At 46.1% G+C, this 22,273-nt stretch overlaps 1 protein-coding gene across 1 annotated transcript in view; it reads right to left on the bottom strand.

The window, feature by feature from the left end:
- The window catches only part of LOC308122971 (semaphorin-6C-like), a gene marked incomplete at its 5' end in the record, with an annotated part of 28,695 nt that extends 7,108 nt beyond the window's left edge, over positions 1–21,587 (bottom strand). Inside the window, 17 exons of the mRNA XM_080485153.1 lie at positions 7,685–7,738; positions 8,891–8,949; positions 9,768–9,845; positions 14,833–14,973; positions 15,143–15,316; positions 16,036–16,191; positions 16,266–16,397; positions 16,533–16,660; positions 16,892–16,981; positions 17,078–17,166; positions 17,520–17,642; positions 18,615–18,705; positions 19,681–19,782; positions 19,858–19,914; positions 20,992–21,049; positions 21,216–21,330; positions 21,437–21,587. Of these exons, the coding sequence (XP_080341279.1) occupies positions 7,685–7,738; positions 8,891–8,949; positions 9,768–9,845; positions 14,833–14,973; positions 15,143–15,316; positions 16,036–16,191; positions 16,266–16,397; positions 16,533–16,660; positions 16,892–16,981; positions 17,078–17,166; positions 17,520–17,642; positions 18,615–18,705; positions 19,681–19,782; positions 19,858–19,914; positions 20,992–21,049; positions 21,216–21,330; positions 21,437–21,587 (1,798 nt within the window). The remainder of the gene's footprint in view (positions 1–7,684; positions 7,739–8,890; positions 8,950–9,767; positions 9,846–14,832; positions 14,974–15,142; positions 15,317–16,035; positions 16,192–16,265; positions 16,398–16,532; positions 16,661–16,891; positions 16,982–17,077; positions 17,167–17,519; positions 17,643–18,614; positions 18,706–19,680; positions 19,783–19,857; positions 19,915–20,991; positions 21,050–21,215; positions 21,331–21,436) is intronic.
- Positions 21,588–22,273: the final 686 nt, after the last annotated feature.

Genomic DNA, 22,273 nt, shown 5'->3' on the forward strand with positions numbered 1-22,273 from the left:
GAGAAGGGAGAAAACTGTCCCTCTGACAGGACAGTCAAACACACTCAAACTCTGAGCACGGTCCAGGACTCTGGTTTGGTCTGGGAGGAGGACCGGGGTCCAGGACTCTGGTTTGGTCTGGGAGGAGGACGGGGGTCCAGGACTCTGGTTTGGTCTGGGAGGAGGACCGGGGTCCAGAACTCTGGATTGGTCTGGGAGGAGGACCGGGGTCCAGGACTCTGGTTTGGTCTGGGAGGAGGACAGGGGCCCAGGACTCTGGTTTGGTCTGGGAGGAGGACGGGGGTCCAGGACTCTGGTTTGGTCTGGGAGAGACTTGAGTCCTCCAGAGGAGCTGGAGGACGGTGGAGGGGACAGAGATGTTTGGACTACTTTAGACTCCATACAGAAGAAGATAGATGGATGGTCTCTCCCTCCCTCCCTCCCTCCCTTCCTCCCTCCCTCCCTCTCTCCCTCCCTCCCTCCCTCCCTCCCTCCCTCCCTCCCTCCCTCCCTCCCTCCCTCCCTTCCTCCCTCCCTCCCTCCCTCTCTTCCTCCCTCCCGAATCTTTTTTACATCAACATTAACAGGCCCAACAGGAAAAAAAGGCAATTTAGGACAAAGAGCCTTTTCTGAACATATTTTAATGTGCAAATAACGTAAACATACTAAAAGGTAAATAACACTGATAAAGTGACTCTCGCAACATACAACCTAAACTGCGCCTGGCTTTTGAGGTAACTTTCACATGAACAGTGAAAAAATGGTAAAACATGAACTGGTATAAACTAAAGCAATTCTGCTAAATATTATTCAACAGTCATTTTAACAGCATTTAAGTAGCAAAACACTAAAGTGAGGTTATTTCATTTCATTACATTTTTTAATTCGAGTTTCTTTTCCGGACCAAATCCTCCTTTGTCCTTCAGCCACGCCTCCTCGCTACACAACCAAAACAGACACGCTGACGCACAGCATAGAGAACTGCAGCATTAGAGAATGAATTCTACATGTTGCAGTTCTATGCTGTGCGTCAGCGTGTCAACGTGTTCTGCAGCCGATTCTACGATCTCTCTGCTTTGCCAGATCTTCGGCACGTTCTAACCCTTCACCATATCGCAGTGTGAGCCCACCGAGAACTCACCCACTGGAAGCCAGTTACTTATTTTTTGAAGTAATCTACAAAACTAGTGGAGTAACGGTGACGTGTTAGCGTTACACGTCCCCATGGGCTTTTAATGATTTATAGAGAAACTGGTCCAAGTGTCGCAGACGAGGAATGACTGACACACACTTGTGACACGAGGCCAGGGGAGCGATCAGCAGAGTGATCAGCAAGTTGATCAGGAGAGCGATCAGCAAGGTGATCAGCAGAGCGATCAGCAGAGTGATCAGGAGAGCGATCAGCAAGGTGATCAGCAGAGCGATCAGCAGAGTGATCAGCAGAGCGATCAGGAGAGCGATCAGCAAGGTGATCAGGAGAGCGATCAGCAGAGTGATCAGCAAAGTGATCAGCAGAGCGATCAGCAAAGTGATCAGGAGAGCGATTAGCAGAGCGATCAGCAAGGTGATCAGGAGAGTGATCAGCAAAGTGATCAGGAGAGCGATCAGCAGAGCGATCAGCAAGGTGATCAGTAGGGCGATCAGCAGGGTGATCAGTAGGGTGATCAGTAGGGTGATCAGTAGGGTGATCAGCAGGGTGATCAGTAGGGCGATCAGCAAGGTGATCAGCAGAGCGATCAGCAAGGTGATCTACTGCTTTAAGGCCGAGCGACGTTCAAGCCAAGCTCAGGAAACTTCCCCCATTAGCATTAGCTCCCTCGCTCTCTCCTTCCCCAGCAGAGCCATTGGTATTCAGCCCGACAGCAGCAACAGAGGCAGCACCGGTGGGGGGGGGGGGGGGGGGGGGGGGGGGGGGGGGTTGGAGAGAGAAATGACAGACATGGATGGATTAACTGAGGGAGGGAGGGATGAGAAAAGGAGAGACCTTGTCAGGTTTGACTTTTTCGCTTCGCCACTGAAAAACGCTGCTAACGCACACAATCCTGCTACTTTAAAGGTCAGACAATCCACACCTGACACACTACAGGTGTGTGCGTGTGCGTGTGCGTGTGCGTGTGCGTGTGCGTGTGTGTGTGTGTGTGTGTGAGGAGAATAAGAATGAAGCGATTCCCTGCAGCACTGAGACTCGCTGCTCTCCGTCACACCGTGGACTCCGTCAGGTTCAGACACATTCTGACTGGTCATGTCCCGGTGAAATGGAAAGCCGGCGACAACGTTCACCAACGTTCAGATTTTCATGATGTGCTGATGTGTGAAGACGCCACAGATCTGAAGATCAAAGCTCCAAATATAAAAATATCTTTGTTGGGAAGTATTTAACAAAAACTGCATTAAAAGGTGAACCGGAAAGCCCTCTCCATGATGAAAAAACTCCATGTTCGTAGTCCTGTAGCAGCAGCAGGAGAAGGAGTTTTAAAGCCAGAGAGAAGTTTGTAAAGTTCCCGCGGGTTCAGACCTGACACTGTGTTTAGATGAACGCTGACAGACGAGTCACTGAGACTCCTGCAGAGTCGAACTCGTCCAAACTTCATCTGCTCTCAGGACCCGTTTACACGACAACGTTTCACGTGACGATACCTAATCCCTTAAAATAACGGAGTGTGTTTACATTGCGACAGCGGACACACTGACAGCAATGCAGTTAGTCTGCTGGGCCACTGGAGGGCGCTGTTGCTTGATTTTGTAATGAAACTACACAGACATGCAGAGAACAATACGCTATAAACGTGAAGAAAATGGAGAGAAACCGACATCCGCCTGGACTGATGACGCATCGGCAACATTAAACTACTGATATAGACGATAAAACTAGAATACGACTAGAATAAGGGGTCATCCTTTTCCAAGTCGTCCTCTACAACCTCCCAGTGTTCACGCAAATACACACATGCTAGCTATTGTGTGTGCGTGTGTGTGCCATTTTCTCAGTTTAGATTCAAACTCAATTTAAAGCTCCTTCAGCAGGAAGCTGTGACTCATCGCAACATTTCAAAATAAAACACTATTGAAGTGTGTGAGCAGGACAAAAGCGCGCACGCACGCACGCACGCACGCACGCGCGCGCACACACACACACACACACACACACACACACACACACACACACACACACACACACACACACACACACACACACACACACACACACACACACACACACACACACACACACACACACACACACACACACACACACACACACACACACACTGTAAATAATGAATTTATTTAAATACATTTTTCATTAATAAATTATTTGTGCTAATTTATTAACGTTAATTAATTACTTTAGGAGTTAATGAGTAAATGACACTACTTAAATTAATGATTTAAATTTTTCATAAAATTACTTCCAGTGATTGATTACTTTCAGTAATCTATTACTTACAGTAATTTAATGCTAATAACCAACCATAAATCCCAACAACAACAAAGTCAATGAACCACAGTTAGCATTAGCATTCTCATACCGCTAACTCTGCTAAAACTAACAGTGAGCGGCAGCAGCTCTACAACAAGCCCACTGAACTGTTAGTAATTAGAGTCCAGTTACTTTGCAGTAATCAGTTACTTTGGCTTGACGAGCAGCCGTAGCCTCGACGTCGACTAATCGTCATGGTGTTGCTGCAGAGCGAGTCGGACTGAAGAGGCTCTGTGATGTGGAGCAGCGTTTAGAGGAGGACTCGTCCTTCACTGGGCTGCTGGGAAAACGCCGCCGTCACCACTTCAAATTAAAAAGAATCTTTTTACTCTGTATTTTTAGCCCGAGGACCTCGAAGGAGCCGAGCAGGAAGTCAACCCTTTCCTTATGAGGCTGTGTGAGTGAAGAGACCTGAAATACTGAAGTACTACTAACACAGTGGAACAGACCTGAAATACTGAAGTACTACTAACACAGTGGAACGGACCGGGAATACTGAAGTACTACTAACACAGTGGAACAGACCTGAAATACTGAAGTACTACTAACACAGTGGAACGGACCGGGAATACTGAAGTACTACTAACACAGTGGAACGGACCGGAAATACTGAAGTACTACTAACACAGTGAAACGGACCTGAAATACTGAAGTACTACTAATGGAGTGGAAAAGACCTGAAATACTGAAGCACTACTAACGGAATGGAACAGACCTGAAATACTGAAGTACTACTAATGGAGTGGAAAAGACCTGAAATACTGAAGCACTACTAATGGAATGGAACAGACCTGAAATACTGAAGTACTACTAACACAGTGGAACGGACCTGAAATACTGAAGTACTACTAACACAGTGGAACAGACCTGAAATACTGAAGTACTACTAACACAGTGGAACAGACCTGAAATACTGAAGTACTACTAACACAGTGGAACGGACCGGGAATACTGAAGTACTACTAACACAGTGGAACAGACCTGAAATACTGAAGTACTACTAACACAGTGGAACGGACCGGGAATACTGAAGTACTACTAACACAGTGGAACGGACCGGAAATACTGAAGTACTACTAACACAGTGAAACGGACCTGAAATACTGAAGTACTACTAATGGAGTGGAAAAGACCTGAAATACTGAAGCACTACTAACGGAATGGAACAGACCTGAAATACTGAAGTACTACTAATGGAGTGGAAAAGACCTGAAATACTGAAGCACTACTAATGGAATGGAACAGACCTGAAATACTGAAGTACTACTAACACAGTGGAACGGACCTGAAATACTGAAGTACTACTAACACAGTGGAACAGACCTGAAATACTGAAGTACTACTAACACAGTGAAACAGACCTGAAATACTGAAGTACTACTAACACAGTGGAACGGACCGGGAATACTGAAGTACTACTAACACAGTGGAACAGACCTGAAATACTGAAGTACTACTAACGGAGTGGAACAGACCTGAACTACTGAAGTACTACTAACACAGTGGAACAGACCTGAAATACTGAAGTACTACTAACACAGTGGAACGGACCTGAAATACTGAAGTACTACTAACGGAGTGGAACAGACCTGAAATACTGAAGTACTACTAAAGCAGTAGAACGGACCTGAGACAATGAAGTACTACTAACGCAGTAGAACAGACCTGAAATACTAACGACACAGTGAAAAGACCTGCGGAGGCTGGATGCGAACACTAAGACACTGTGTAAGGAAGCTACTGTCCAGCTCCAGACTGCAGACCAGGAAAATCCACCGAAAACATAAATATCCAACCGAGTTTCTCCAGCTGGGAGTTTCTATTATTTAATATTATTTTTTGTTTTGGGTTGTTTGGGGTTTTTTTTCTCTTATTGTTTGAAGAGGTTGTGATTTTCAGTCAAGTGCAGTTTTTGGTTTGTTTTATTTATTATAATTATTTAAAAGTTCTTGGCATTCAAATTACAATGAGATATACAACTTTATTGCATTTGAAAGGGTATACTTTCATTATTCTGATATATTCTCATTATATTTGTGGTTAATTTGTCTCTGACAATAATATCGGTCATCGGCAATAATTTGTGGGACAATATATAATCCAGGAAAATTTGTTATCGTTACAGGCCCAGCGACAACACATTGAGAGTAATTCAATTCAATTTGATTCAACTTTAAATATATAGCACCAAATACAACACGGTAAAACGTGTAAAAACAAAATCTGGACTGAAATTAATCTAAAGGTCAAATTCAGTCAAAATCCGTGGAGAAAACGTGAGGAGACGTTTACGTTTGGATGCAGGAGAGAAAGAATCACTTCATCTGTCATCTAGAGCGACAAAGAAAGTCGAAGTGTCCCTGAAACTTATTTCTGCTCGTTGCTCCCAAACTGCCTGAGCAGTCAGCCTCAGGGGCAAAGAGCCCATTTTAATAGTTAATTAGTGCGTGGCACAACAAGCCGTCGCTGATGTAAAGGTCGCCGACAGACGGTGTCCGAGTCGCCCAGGAACTAATCATCATCCGCATCTGCACAACTTATTCTGCGCAATGTCCACGCCCGTCTCATAATGAACGAGCCGGTGACGGCACGCCGCCGCATAACGGCCAATTTATGTCAGTTCAGAGGCAGCGCGCCGTCCGCGGGGGCTTCGCTCGCAGCGCATTAAATAAGCAATTTGCAGCGGAAACGTCATTATACTAACAGTTCCTCGCCAAACGATGTCATTACAGTAACGACAGCCACTCTGGAGTGGCGGGCGGAAAAATACGGCTTCCGACCGAGGAAGCGCAGAGAGGAGCGGAAACAATGGAGACGGCGGCTGGCGAGGTTAATCACGCTCCACCGCCGTTAGCTCACTGGGTAAACCTCGCAGGCGTCAATAAAACGTGAAACCTAAACGACGTCGTTAATCAAGACGCAATTACAGACGAGTCCGAGGAAGTGTGACAATCAATCTTCCATCTCCGCAACGCCTCACGTCTGCCACACCGCTAATCCTATCAGTAAGCCGGTGCTAACCGCCACACGGTGCTAACCGCCACACGGTGCTAACCGTCACACGGTGCTAACCGCCACACGGTGCTAACCGCCACGCAGTGCGCAGCAGCGCCAAAGGAAGACTTTTCACGGAGGGAAACGCAGACAGGCAGTCCTTCAGTTCTCACTTTAACTTGAAGATCATTACGATTTTCTCTGGTGTTTATATTCCTTCCCAAACTGGGGCGAACTTGGTCTCTAAGGGGTCTTGAATCTGGTCTGACGGTCTTTGAACCGGTCTCTTTTTGGTTACTATGGAGACTCCCTGGGCCAGGGAAGTGCTGGTTTCCTGCTGCTGCCTCTCTGATGACGGAGGATGATTCTAGACTGGAGGGTGGAGCTGCTCCGTCACTGGAAACACTGACAGCAGCCATCAGGCTGAACTCCCACAATCCTCTCTGTTTCCTCAGAGTGTCTCCAAAACGACAGACTCAAATCAGGTTTAGAGATCCTGAGGGACCGTCTGTCCCTGAAACACCCAAAACACTTCATAAAACAATCCAGCAAATCAAACCTGAACGACTCTACAGAACCACACCAGTCCTTCCCTGGAACCGGTTTACGGCACCAGTCGGACCCTGGAACCGGTTCACAGCTCAAGTCATTGCCTGGAACTGGTTCACGGCACCAGTCCTTCCCTGGAATCGGTTCACGGCACCAGTCGGACCCTGGAACCGGTTCACAGCTCCAGTTGAACCCTGGAACCGGTTCACGGCACCAGTCGTTCCCTGGAACAGGTTCACGGCACCAGTTGGACCCTGGAACCGGTTCACGGCACCAGTCGTTCCCTGGAACAGGTTCACGGCACCAGTCGGACCCTGGAACCGGTTCATGGCACCAGTTGGACTCTGGAACCGGTTCACAGCTCCAGTCGGACACTGGAACCGGTTCACAGCTCCAGTTGGACCCTGGAACCGGTTCACGGCACCAGTCGTTCCCTGGAACAGGTTCACGGCACCAGTCGGACCCTGGAACCGGTTCATGGCACCAGTTGGACTCTGGAACCGGTTCACAGTTCCAGTCGGACACTGGAACCGGTTCACAGCTCCAGTCGGACCCGAGATCCGAGATGCAGAACCACTTTAGACCGACACCAGATGAAAGTCCATAAAGTAATGAGAAGCAAAAACGATCTGAAATAGAGTCCAATCTAGGATGGATCCAGGAGGAGGAGGAGCCTCTTACCATAAGCGGAGTCAGCTGCAGACTCTTGGTTCCGAGTCGTCGCCAACACGTCGGCTGAAAGAAAAAAAGTAGCGTCACAAATTTAAGCTGAAGGTTCTCTGAAGCCTCGTTTCCAGTACGGTATGGCACGGTATGGCAAAATGTACCCAGATCCAACCCTGTTGCCTGGTTCCATCACAGAGTACCGTTAAGACGTAGGCGGGTTGTGAACGCCACGCATCGCTGCAAGTATGTGACGTCATCACGTGACGATAAACGAGGACCAGCGGAACACATTAGTTGCAGCGCTGCTCGGGCGTCGGAGCAAAGCCAGGTTCTCGGTCACAAAGCTCAGACAAGGTTCTCATTGTGAACAGCAGCATCCAGCTCCCTGTTATGCAGAGGAGCGTATGTACCTCTTCGGAACACCGGGGGGCAGTGTAGCCTTCACATTTCTATAAACCCAGTTAACTAAACAACCAGTGAGCACAAAGTGCCGTTTGTGAACAACGGAGGGTTTAGACGGCTGATGAGATTTTTAAAAACTTGCTGCTTGTCTATAGTGACGACCGTCACCGACCAATCAGCAGACGGATGCGTTGTTGCTCCTCCTTATGGAACCGTACCAACGTGCTCGGTACCTCAACAGGGGGGAAGAGTTACTGTAAACCGTTACCGCTGCTGGGTTCTTTTGGTAGCATCCACAACTTTTTCCAGTGGAAACACACAAAAACTGATTACTCCTTTAACAAGTAACTTAGTTACTTTACTGATTACTTGTTTTTAAAAGTAACTAAGTTAGATTACAAGTAACTTTTCAGTTAGTTACAGCAGTTGCCGACAACACCCCCCACCGTCTCAACATAAAAATTAAATTAGTTTTGCCAAAAACTCAGTTCTGATCGCTGCCTGGCCTCCTGCTAATACGTATTTAACCTTTGACCTTCATTCTTGTATTTATATCTGACTCAGTTTTATCATCAAATTTTTACTATTACTAGTATAGTTGTTGTCTGTTGTTGCATTATTTATCTATTTATGTATTTGCACTTCCTGCTCTGTGGAACTTTTTAATTGCCCTCCAGGGGACAAATAAATTAATTGATGGCTTGATTAATTGAAAAAAAGGGGCGGGGCTTCCTGCCAAGATATCTTTTTACTCAGAAAAATTACAAAAATAGTGTAACATCTCTTCCTGGTTCTGGTGTCAGGCTCGGATTGGCTCACCGTGGCAGCTGTCCGGGTGAAACGAGTGCGCGCCCTCGATGTCCTGCTCGAAGCCCGCCCTACAGACACACAAGAAGGGGAGGAGCTTAGTGGCAGCAGCCAATCAGAGAGCAGCAAACGGGTCCGTTCGTCCAGAGGGAACATTTTCTTCATCGATTCAGTGGGAAACTCCACAAAGCCTCCTGTACCCAATGGGTGTAGGTTATCTTGGGTAGTGTGTGGACAAAAACACACGCTACACAAACACACACATGCAGGACTTCTAAATTGATTCGGTTCCATAAACACCTCACTGACTCCCCCGCCCCTCCACTGTGTGTGTGTGTGTGTGTGTGTGTGTGTGTGTGTGTGTGTTGTGGTTAACAGGCTGAAACTGGCAGAATCTCCTCTAAGTGCTCCTCTGGACTTCACAAAGGTTTTCCTGCAACTCTGAATTCAGGTCACGAGCCTGAAGATGAAACCCCCCAATCAAAACACACACACACACACACACACACACACACACACACACACACACACACACACACACACACACACACACACACACACACACACACACACACACACACACACACACACACACACACACACACACACACACACACACACACACACACACACACACACACACACACACACACACACACACACACACACAAAGCCAACTCTCTGCCGCTCCTCAACACTTTGAGCATTGATCTAGGGGTGGGGTGGGCCGGAACCCCCCCCAGCAGATCGAAGTGATATTATTTTCAAATTCCGCCCTGGGGGTGGGGGGTGTCTGTGAGAACCTCTTCATCTGTAAATACCATCAGCGATAAGCCATCAGGTGTGAGTGTGATTCGGCGGTGGGAATTAGACAGGAAGTGACACGTACTTGAACCCCGGCGCCACGTTGGCACAGCTGCCGGTCCGAAGCCAGATGCAGTACGGATCCCGAGAGGCGAGACAGGCTCTGCAGAGAGACAGACCGCCACTGTCAATCACATCACAACTCCAGGCATGCATCCAAATAACATTTTCTTTAGACTCTGAAGCAAATAGAAAATCTTTTGTCTCCGAGGCTCGGGGGCGTTTTCTATCATTTGATTTACGTTTTATTCTCAGATTAATTTGTGTCAAGTTGCAGTTTGAAGTCCAGGTTTCCCTGCCGGGTCTATAAAGCTTGAGGATCGCACGAGGGCTGGGGCGGCACAGCTCGGTTGGTAGAGCGGTCGTCTCCCAATCGGAAGGTTGCAGGTTTGATTCCCATCCTGTCCACATGCCAAAGTGTTCTTGAGCAAGACACTGAACCCAAAATTGCTCCCAATGGATTGAGCGCCTTGCATGGCTGCAGCCTCCATTGGTGTGTGTGTGTGTGTGTGTGTGTGTGTGTGTGTGTGTGTGTGTGTGTGTGTGTGTGTGTGTGTGTGTGTGTGTGTGTGTGTGTGTGTGTGTGTGTGTGTGTGTGTGTGACTGGATGAATGTGATTAACGATGCAAAGCGCTTTGGGAATGCTCACGCAAGTCAAGTCCACTTACTATTTCAAGAGAAGAAGCCCAAAGATCCTGATACAGTCTAATTCTGATATATTATTCAGAACTACTGGATACATATCTGGAGAATACTATCTGAAATCCTTAAAATTCAAGCAGTTCCTGATTTAAAGATGATCACTCTAGGAATATCAGACCCCGTAACGCTAAACAATTTTAAGCAATGTTTTCTTTTTTTTCAGCATTATCACTGCCAAGAAAATAGCTGTTTACACAATGGAACAAGAAAGAAACTCTGTGTATAAAAACGTGGCCTGGTGAACTTACAAATACTCTCCACTTAGATACACAAGATACACACTTAGATAACCTTTCTAAGATGTATGGTCTCTTTTCTTACCTTCTCCTAGACCCTGTTAAGCTCAAGATCTCTAACTCATCATTATATCCATATGATAGTTTGGTCAGTTGGACAGTTGGACAGTTGGTGGGTGGTCCTCTTCTTCCCCAGTGTCTTATTTGGCCTTTGTCACGCTCGTGATTTATCACTGAATCCTTTTACTTCAATCAATTGTTGTTGTTGTTGTTTTAGTTCGTGGTATTGTTTGTCATCTGTTTTACTTGAAGAAAAGAAGAGCAGACTAAAGTTGATTCATCGTTTACTTACAGCGTTTGTTTATATACGGCCTGAAAATGCTCCAATGAAAATATACATTTGAAACACAGTCTTATTCTGAAATACAGGTACATCTCAAAACATTTGAATATCATGAAAATGTTCAATATTGTTTGTTTCTCATTTCAGAAGGTCAAACCCATATATGATAGAAGCTCATGACAGAGTAAAATATTTCAAGCCTTTATTTCTTGAAATTTTGATGATTATGGTTTACAGATAATGAAGCCACAATCATCAAACTTTCAAGAAATAAAGGCTTGAAATATTTCACTCTGTGTGTCATGAGTTTAAATATCATATATGGGTTTGACTTTCTGAAATATTGAAAATTTTCATGATATTCTAATTTTCTGAGATGTACCTGTATTACAGTGAGCTGTGATCCAGTCTGATTCAGCGAAATCCAGCCCGGTCCAGTCCCATCAGCTTAAAGGCCGCCGTCACTCCCCGAGGAAGTGGAGTGAGAGGAGTGAGACGTCTGTCGTCCCCAGAAAAAGTGGGGAGTGAGACACCGTTCCTCCTCCACATCTCCGAGCTGCAGCCGCAGATGTTGGGACGCCTCACCCCGGCTGCGTTACCACGACGACCAGCATCATTAATCCTCCTCCATCATCATCAAATCAGGCTGATTAGTGCACGTGACGGCGTGCGCGCGCGCCGATTCAGAGCGAGCCCTCACAACAACGAGAGGGTGAGACGGGCTCAGAGCGGTGAGACGGGCTCCCGTCTCACCTCCTGCAGTCCCGCTGCTCCACAACAGAGCAACCGCGGAGCTAAAACCTCGCCTGGTTGCTTCGTAACGTAAACGTCGCTCCACCTCATTAAGCACAGACACGACGTCCACGCGCAACGCTTAAAACTCTAATTCAGATATCAAACGTTTTAACGTCCGGCTGCTGCTCGGCCAGCGACAAAACACAAGACATCACACATTATCAGCCAGAAGGATGCAACATGGCGGCGCCCGGCATTCTTCACTCTACGAGGTGGATAAGCATAAAAAGCTTGTCTTTCCACTGCGGGAGGGTCGAGACCCCCCACCTCTGGAACACCCTGCCCCTCATGGACTTACTGTGAGTGTCTCATGTACGTAGAATCTTTCATTTCCCAGCAAACAATCAAGAATATCTGCGCCTTTTTGCTTCCAGCAACACAATGTCTTCCAAAAACACACTGGCGTACACTGGAAAGACAATCTGGCCAGCAGAGAACCGTTTGTGTTCCAGACAAAAGAGAAGCACAAGGCCTGTAGTTCCATTTTGAAATATAAGATTAAGTGAGAAATGAGCGAGAGAGACAGAGTTTGTTTCGTTTCACTCGCCACTCTAACCAACTGCCTCTCCCCTCCGGAAACGTCCATCCACTCCCATTCTAAACTCCAAAAACTCCTGGTACTTAAAGGCTCACAGAATAAAATCTTTTATTTGTTTTCAAATAAATAAAATAATGATAGAACTGGTCAACAGCCCAAAGAATTGTCCGGTTTTTTTCCACCTGATTTAGGGTCATTCTGACGTGCTGAATCCAAAAATAACATTGGTTTTGCTCAATCAGGTCAACTTTTGTAACTAAGCCAGTTACATGTTTTTTCACGTTTTTGTTTGCATGTACAACTATTTTCGCTTTGTATGATAAGAAAATCTTTCTTCTTGAAATAAGGGAACTGTGAGGAGTTCCCATGCACCTATTGATGACGAAGTGGTATTTCTTTGTTACAGCTGAATAGAACGGCTTCGACTAGAAGACCTGGCAAAAACCGAATACACGAGACTGTTCCAGTCACAAGTTTCATAAAGCGTGCTTACCATGCTTAATTGGTAGAGCGGTAGTCTACCAATCGGAAGGTTGCAGGTTCGATTCCCATCGCTGCCTGCCTACATGCCGAAGTGTCCTCGGGCGAGACACTGAACCCCTGAACCCTGTCAGCGAAAAGTTGCTATATAAGCGAGTCCATTTGGTATGAAGCTCGCTGATCAAGACGCCGCATGCAAGAGTTGTCTGAAGTTTGGGATTCCGACGGTTTGGAGGGACAAATCACGTCACTATCGATGTGACTGGGATCGACAGGAAGAACAGGAGTATCCTGACCTTGAATCAACAACGTTGTCCAGAAGTCTTGGGAGAACCTCCTGACATTGGCGAGGAAGAAGAAGTGATTCTCAATGATGACGCTCCACATCCTTTCTCGCTTCATCAATGTCCATTACGCAATTTACAGAAATCGAAGTTTGTAACATGTAAATAACACTTTGAGTTGGAGAACAATTTTTTTTCTCCAAAAACTATTTCTGGTGAGAAATATTAACAAAAATCAACCGATAATGACATAAAAATATAATCTATGCAATCAGAAGATCGGACTTTCTTCAAAACAACTTTGCGTAAAAACATTTTCGGATTCAGCAAAAATGGTCCTAAATCAGTTGAAAAAACAGACAATTTACAGACAATTTATTTATTTTTTGTTACCCAGTGTAGTAGATGGTTAGAAAAACGATGTTTCCTACATCTGAATAGAGGACAGACGCAGCAACATTTTAAAATTTAAATCAAGTCTCGAGCTTAAAGTAGGGAGATGACATTTGGCGTTGAAGACTAAATGGGCTCTGGGATAGTCATCTCTGCTCCTCTTAAAGAGACAGGCACCACAACCTGCTGAAACAGCTCCGATTGGAACCAACAACCTGCTGATGGCAACAGATGCTGGTCAACCATCAACCTCCACCTGGCCCTCTGCCTGGAGGAGATATAGACTGACCAGCATGACGTCAATTTACTGCCAAAATCACAAGCGTATAAAAACTGTAATTGCGCACAGTTAGACCACTTTCTGCGCTCGCTGCCTCTATCTGGTCTAACTTGATGCCACAGCACAGCTCCTAAACAGAGGCCATACTAGTCGCTCACCTTGTAAGCTTCAGTCTTCTCTTAAACTATTCTGGTCAGGACATCCCTCTATCCTCCACCAGCACCAATCTTGGTGCGTGGTTTGACCCCCCACCTCTGCTTTGACCCCCCACCTCTGCTTTGACCCCCCACCTCTGCTTTGACATTAAACACCTTGTAAAACATCATTCATGACACATCGTCATATCACGGCCCTCCGTCCATCACTGACCCCGCCTCATGCTGAGAAGCTCATCCGGGCCATCGTCTCCTCCAGGTCGGACTCCTGTGAGTCTCTCCTCTGTGGCATCACCAACAGAACATCGCTGCCATACTCCACCAAAACCCCAAAACATGATCACGTCACACCAGTCCTGAACGCCCCCCCACGCCCCCACCCCAAGGACCCCAACCCCCCCACCCCACCCCCAACAACTCGCACCCTCTGTTCTAATAACACATCACACCTTCTTATCCTGAGAACCATGGGAGGGGGACTGTTGGTTCTTTTAGAAAGGGACTAAAAACATTTCGATTTCGCAGCTCTCATTGATTTTTCTTGCTGTTTTTTTTAAGTTTTTTTTTTTTTTTATTATTTCTATTTTGTTGCTGTTTTGTAAATGTTTTCTATTGTTGTTTTTTGCACTTTGAAATTCACAAATGTAAAGGGAAATACAAATAAAAAGCAGAATAATAACATTATTATTATTATGAGAGAGGGTGGGACAGTTAGAGGGTGGGACAGTTAGAGGGTGGGACAGTTAGAGGGTGGGACAGTTAGAGGGTGGGACAGTTAGAGGGTGGGACAGTTAGAGGGTGGGACAGTTAGAGGGTGAGACAGTTAGAGGGTGAGACAGTTAGAGGGTGAGACAGTTAGAGGGTGAGACGGGCTCCTGTCTCACCTCCTGCAGCCTCCATGCTGAACACAGCGGCTCAGTGGGACTCGGATAACGCAGCTGCTGAAGGCCACAAACAGAGCGTGATGCTCTTTGTCCAACTCCAGAGACAAAACTGTTCTGTCCTCCTGTCCCTGAACGTCACACCTGGAGACACACATGCACACGCACTTTAGTAATTCATAATTAACAATACAAAATATAGAAATATAAATCTGATCTATAGTTTGCATTTTAAAGATGATTCTTGATGAATGATTAGAGATGCCGGACTTGGATGGATGAATGAATGAAAGGATGAGGTTTAGTCTCTGACTTGGTGGGGTTGTAGACGTCGATGTCCTCCAGCAGCTTGGATCCGAAGCCGTCGTCAGGATGAGTTGACGCTAAAACCTTCAGCACATGGCCGTCGTCCGAACCCAGAAACATGACGGTGCGATCTTTGAACGGGCCGGCCGCCACGTCCACCACGATCTGGGTCAGCTTAGACCTGAGGGCAGAGGAACTAGTTACTGTAGGAAATAGAGTCACTAGTTACCGTAGGCAATAGAGTCACTAGTTACTGTAGGTACAGAGTAACTCGTTACTAGTTACTGTAGGTAATAGAGTCACTAGTTACTGTAGGTATAGAGTCACTAGTTACTGTAGGTAAGTCACTAGTTACTGTAGGTAAGTCACTAGTTACTGTAGGTACAGAGTACCTTGTAACTAGTTACTGTAGATAATAGTCACTAGTTACTGTAGGTACAGAGTAACTAGTTACTGTAAGTAATAGAGTCATTAGTTACTGTTGGTAATAGTAAGTAGTTACTGTAGGTAAGAGTAACTACTTACTATAAGTAATACTCAGTAGTTACTGTCGGTAATAGTCACTAGTTACTGTAGGTAACAGAGCAACTAGTTACTGTAGTTATAGAGCAACTAGTTACAATAGGTAATAGAGTCACTAGTTACTGTAGGTATAGAGTAACTCGTGACTAGTTACTGTAGGTAATAGAGTCACTAGTTAATGTAGGTAAAGAGTAACTAGTTACTGTAAAGCTATGTAAAGCTAAAGTTAACCAGGAATATAAGAGTTAAAAAAGTAAAAGTGAAATAGGGTGTGTGTGTGTGTGTGTGTGTGTGTGTGTGTGTGTGTGTGTGTGTGTGTGTGTGTGTGTGTGTGTGTGTGTGTGTGTGTGTGTGTGTGTGTGTGTGTGTGTGTCAGACCTGCTGGCGGTCCTGGTGAAACAGGGCCGGTGGTTGACAGCAGGAACAGACTCGTCCATCAGAGGAAAGGACTTGATGAACGTCAGCGTATCGTCAGGAAACTGGACCGAGGTCTTGTAGTCGGCAGCAGGACCGTCGCCCGCACACGAGCCGGGTCTGGAGGGCAGCACAGAGCCGGGTCAGGACCCAAGCCTCCGCGACCAGGACCAACACCAGAACCAGAATCTCACCTGGGAACCGGGACCTGCTCTTCTAGAACCGGAGTCCAGGACGAGTCACTGCCGCGTTGCTCCTTAAACCTCCCGCTGAAAACTTTCTCGATGTCGTCAAGGTAGAAGCTGCAGACCGCCGAGCCGGGGATACTGCACACACACACACGTACAAACACACACACACACTCCATTAACTTCCATTGTCATGACGACGATACTGATCACCTGGTCAATCACTCCAGCATCAGACGGCCTGATTTAAAGAATTGACCGCTTGATTCCAACCTGTTGGCCTGGGTGGTGAAGACTCCGACGACGGCCGGCCGCTGGTTGATCTGCAGAACGTTAGTGAGCGACTGAAGGATGTCGAAGTAGAAGAAGGAATCTCCAGGAACTGAACAGTTCAGACGAGCCTGGACACACCACATGCAAAAACACAAAAAACGCTGTCAGACCTCTCCATCTGTCTGTGTGTGTGTGTGTGTGTGTGTGTGTGTGTGTGTGTGTGTGTGTGTGTGTGTGTGTGTGTGTGTGTGTGTGTGTGTGTGTGTGTGTGTGTGTGTGTGTGTGTGTGTGTGTGTGTGTGTGTGTGTGTGTGTGTGTGTGTGTGTGTGTGTGTGTGTGTGTGTGTGTGTGCGCGCGACCTTCAGGAAGCTGGTCCAGTATCTCTCCAGGACACGAGGAGATCCTCCATTATCGTTCTTACAAACTCGAGCGACTCGAGAAAACACCACCTGCAGACGAAGCCACTGACTTCAGAGATGTTCTGGAACGTTCCGGAAACGTCCCAGAATGTTCTGGACATCAGTGTGCGACGTGAACAGACGTACCTTCCCCAGCGCAGTATACTCCACCGCGATCTCGCTCAGGAAGAAATAGACGTAGTTCCCATAGTCGATGGCGTGAAGGAAGTGAGGCTCTGCGCGAAGAGACAACCAGGCTAATGGTAATGCTAACAGGAAGTTAGGCTCTGCAGAAAGAGCTAACCAGGCTAGTTCTAACATTAACAGGAAGCGAGGCTCTGCAAGAAGAGACAATCAGGCTAATGCTAACTGGACAAACACAGCAGCTTTTACACTATTACTCACTGAGCAATGGTTAGCTTTAGCATTAGCATTACATGCAGCTTAGTCTCCATTAGAGTAGCTAAAGCGTGGACTCAGTAGCCGTTCCTCGCTGAGCAGCAGTTAGCATTAGCCAACACTGCCACCTGCACACAGTGGGCAGGACAGTGGATATGACTGTGATGATGTCATCAGCGTGCGACAGTACCTCGGAGCCACTTAGAGTCGTACTTGACGGTCCGCAGGACGGGTCGGCCGTCGCCCAGACTTCTGTAGATGACGGCGTCGCTAGCCAGGAAGTCAGTCATCGTGGCCGAATAGAAATCTCCACCTGAGAAGAATCGTGAGAGAAGACCCAGCACTGATCCCTGAGGAACTCCAAACCCCAGTAAGAAGACCCAGCACTGATCCCTGAGGAACTCCAAACCCCAGTAAGAAGACCCAGCACTGATCCCTGAGGAACTCCAAACCCCAGTAAGAAGACCCAGCACTGATCCCTGAGGAACTCCAAACCCCAGTAAGAAGACCCAGCACTGATCCAAGAGGAACTCAAGACCCGTTAAGAACTTGTGACTTCAAGAAATATTCACTAAAATCCAAGTTATCCATCAGATATCTATACTATTATCAAAGTAATCAACAGCTGTAATCAATTCAGAGTACTGACATTGATTTTTAGTAAATACCTATTTTACCATGTGACTAATTACTATTTATTCTCACAAACTGATAAAGTAACTTATAGTCATCATCAAGTCCTGTTTTGGGTGACAAGCTACTTAAACTACCAAGTAACTAGTTACATCACATTATCACAAATTTATAGAATAACACTTTTTAAGTATTAAAGTAACTAATAGTAATATATAGTGACAGAAATCAAGCACTAATTTCAAGTAACTAGTTACTAAGAATATGGAGTAACTGATATACAGCAAAGTAACTGAAGAGACTTTTTATCAAGGAAGTAACTTGAAACTGTAATAGATTACAACTGTTTCAGTCACTAAGGACTTTTCCAGGTAACGAGACACTTTTACTTGGAGTAACTAGTAAAGTAACTGTCATCAAGTAGTAAATTTCAGTAACTAGACATCTGCCCTGCACATCATGACGTTAGCATTAGCTGTTATTAGCGTTAGCAGTTTCCGCTTCACTGAACAAGAAGTTTGTCTCTCCTGAAGCGTCTGTGTGGACGTTCTGCTGCCACGTACAACAATCCAAACAAACCTTTACATGATGGCAGGAGTAATCTGATTACTCCAAGGAACCCCCCCCCCTGCGGTGCTGCGTGTGGACTCACCTGCAAACAGTCCCACGTTGGACTGACCAGACTCGAAGGGACAGCGCGCCTGACCCACTAGCTCCTCCCCCACCTGCTCCAGAGACTGCATCTGAGGGGCAACAGTAATCTATTACTCCCCGGAGTAACTGAGGGAGAACAGTAATCTACTACTCTCAGAGCATCTGAGGGACAGCAGTAATCTATTACTCTGACACCCAGTAATCGGTTTCATTTGTTCGTTAGCAGCGAGAAACTTCAGACTGCTTCAGTTTTCGTCTGCCGCATTCCCACGGGCCAGAATTCCACTTCCTGTTCCTTGAAAAACAGTTTTTATTGAAATGAGCGCCGACGTCGTCCTGCGGAGCCGCGTCTTCTTTTAGAGGAACAATAAAACTCAACGTGTTTTTGCCGTTCAAACTCGGGAAGCTGAACGAGGTCGGTGCCTGTCAATCAAACTCCGAACGGTGGAACGTTTGGTCCCAATGAGCTGATCGTTGCTTTCAATTAGCAGCAGCAGGAGGAAGAAACCCTTCAGAATAAAAGTCCCAGCTCTCGTTAATACTTCAGAAAGTCAAAACACGTTGTCGGGTCGGGAAGTGTCAGAGTTTGGAAACAGGAAATTTGGTTGTTTTTCCGATTTCGTCAGGTTTTGATTTGATTTTTTAATTGTCGACAATTTGTGTCGGAGCTTCCTCTAATGCTATTATTAGCACAAGCATTATAGGACAATGCTAATATTAGCGTTATCAGATAGGACAATGCTAATGCTAATATCAGGCTCTTTGAGAAAAGCAGCTCTCACACTCATCACCTACAAACAAGTAACACGTCCTCAGATGACAGAACGAAGGTGAGCCGCAGAACTAGCATAGCCTCGGGTTTTTTCTTTTCTTTAGCATCTGCTGAAGCTAAAGCACAGCATCATTTAGTGAAAAGTTTTAAATAATAACCTCCAGTCAATATCAGTTAACTTTAGGATTAGCCAGATGCTAATGCTAACAGTATGCTCAGTGAGCAGCTCTGCAACACGTTTACTGGCAACCAGTTTCACTGCATATGTTAGCATTAGCATTAGCTGCCTCACCTTGTAGTTCCTGCAGGTGGGGTTGAAGGCATTGGTGCCGCAGGCGAACAGAGTCTCGTCGTCTCGGGGAACCAGAACTTTGACGTAGTTGTAACATTCGTCCTTTGGAGAAAAGATAGCATCGGTAAACTTCATGTAGACCAGAACAGGAAGCGGAAATACGGCGGGGAGACTCACGCTGTTCTTCCCTCGCACCGTACACTTGCTCACATCTTTGGATTTCCACGTCAGCTTCTGAAACACACGCAGAGATTCTGCGATCAGACACAGAAACGATGCGACCGCGATCAACTCGAGACTTTAACCACAAACTTCATTAATGGATTTTCAAAGAACTTAGAGGCAGGAGGTTAGCATTTAGCATATAGCATCCCTGCATTATGTGTCCAGACTCATCTTCAAAGACATGAAGAAAATATTCCAAACTATGAGGAATCACTTGAAAAACGCAAGTATCCCTGTAGTACTTATTTTAAACAGCAGGAATAAACTGAGAAAAAGAAACATTAAGAATATAGTTTAAAATTAAAATTAAGTAAAAGAAATAAATGGTAAAAATCTCAAAATAGTGAAAACAAACTACACACGCAGACATGGAAACTCACATTGGAGGAGTTTCATTTTTTTTTTTTCCATAAATAGTTAAAATCTAGTGATTTATTTAAAAAAACAAAAACAAAAAAAAACCTTTTTAACCTACTGGGGCTAATGTGACCTTTGAAGCGGCGTCCCTCAGGGAATCGTCCTAGATCCACTCCGGTTTACTTTAATCAGCTGTTTTATTAACCAAAGGCTTTATTTGATCAAAAACATTTGTTGTTAATATATAAAATGTAAAATAATCTGTTAGTCTCAACAGGTTATTTATAAAACCTTCTAATCCGATCCTGTGAAACAACCAGCTGCTAACATTAATCCCTTCGAGTTCACAGCTTCCTGTTTCAGATGGATGTCAGCGTCAGTGTTATTTGATTTGTTGTTTTCCTCCACCTTTCCCCTCCTGGAGTAAAAATAAAAACAGGAGCTGCCGGAGAGCTTTCAGCCTCCTCACAGAGGAAAGTGATGTGGAGCAGAAGAAGAAGAGAAACGTCACGTTAAAGACGCCGCCGCGATGAAACGCTTCCAGTCACAACAAACAGGATCGTTTCTGACCTCTGGCCTCTTTCAGCTCTTTAAAAACTGATTCCTGACAGAAGCGTCTGAAGAAACTCAGACTCTCACCAGTCGGAGTCGCCTCAGGGAGGAAGTAACAGCGATCAAACCAAACCCGACAGGCAGACGCACAAAACAGCAACGCACAATCAAACTCACCAACTGAGGCACGAAGCGCTCCGAGGCTGTCGTCAGGTTCACTGCAAACACGTGGTCCCTGAACGCACCACAGAACAGTCAGTGTGTGTGTGTGTGTGTGTGTGTGTGTGTGTGTGTGTGTGTGTGTGTGTGTGTGTGTGTGTGTGTGTGTGTGTGTGTGTGTGTGTGTGTGTGTGTGTGTGTGTGTGTGTGTGTGTGTGTGTGTGTGTGTGTGTGTGTCCGACCTCGCTGTGATGTACAACATGTGGTTGATCCTCAACATCCTCTGAAAGTCCAAACCAAGTCGCAGCGTGTCGTTGTCCTGAAGGAGACCCTGGAACCCCGGGTACTGGTAGGAGTCTGAGACACACACACACACACAAAATCAGCCAACAGCAGAGCGTCTGCTCCGTCCAATCAGCCAACAGCAGAGCGTCTGCTCCGTCCAATCAGAGGCTGTACTTACGCTGCCATGTGACCACACTGAGAGGCTCCAGGTCTTTGGGGAACGGCGAGCCAGACTCGCACCGACGACCCCACCACAGCACGAGCAGCAGCGGCAGCAGCAGCCGGGGGGGCGGAGCACACCGTGGCCCCGGCCAATCAGATGCAGCCATGTGGGAGGAGGCGGGGTCAGCAGGTCATGGCAAGGTCAGCTGTGAGGAGATATGAGCAGTTAGCATTAGCATGCTTTAGCCAACAGGGACAAAAACACACTGTTTATATTATTGTTCGTTTAAGTTCTATTTACCAGTTTACATTTGACATTTAATATTCACCGTTTTTAATTCCTCCTCGTTTCAGATGTGAAATTTGCAGATGTTCCCAAACGCCTCATTAGCAGGTTATCAGGAGCTGCGAGGACCTTTAGTTTCCCCTCAATGCTACAATTTACAAATTCCCCTGAACGCCTCACCCCCAGACAAGAGGCCGAGTCTATAACTAACACATTTCTTCTGAGCGCCTCGTATTCCATCGTTGATAGGATGCTACGTTATTCAGATAACTTGTGACGGTCCCTGAACCCCTCTTATGGGAAACGCTAATAAAAGTCACCAAAGTGCATCACTTGTGGAGAAGTGTGTATCCTGAACGCCACATGTGACAGAATTCAACAACGTTTAGTTTGAGTTCAATGCAGACAACAACACGTTTAAAAGCGTCCTGAAATTCCTCACATCCCTCCACTGACAGTCACTCATGTTTCAGCTCAGGACCCTGAACGCCTCATCTTTAAAATACCCAGATTGATACATTTCTCAGGTCCCAAAGTACCCAGACGCTCAGATTTACCCGTGTGTCC

This window comes from Lipophrys pholis (assembly GCF_963383615.2).
Source record: "Lipophrys pholis genome assembly, chromosome: 17".
Classification (NCBI taxonomy): domain Eukaryota; kingdom Metazoa; phylum Chordata; class Actinopteri; order Blenniiformes; family Blenniidae; genus Lipophrys; species Lipophrys pholis.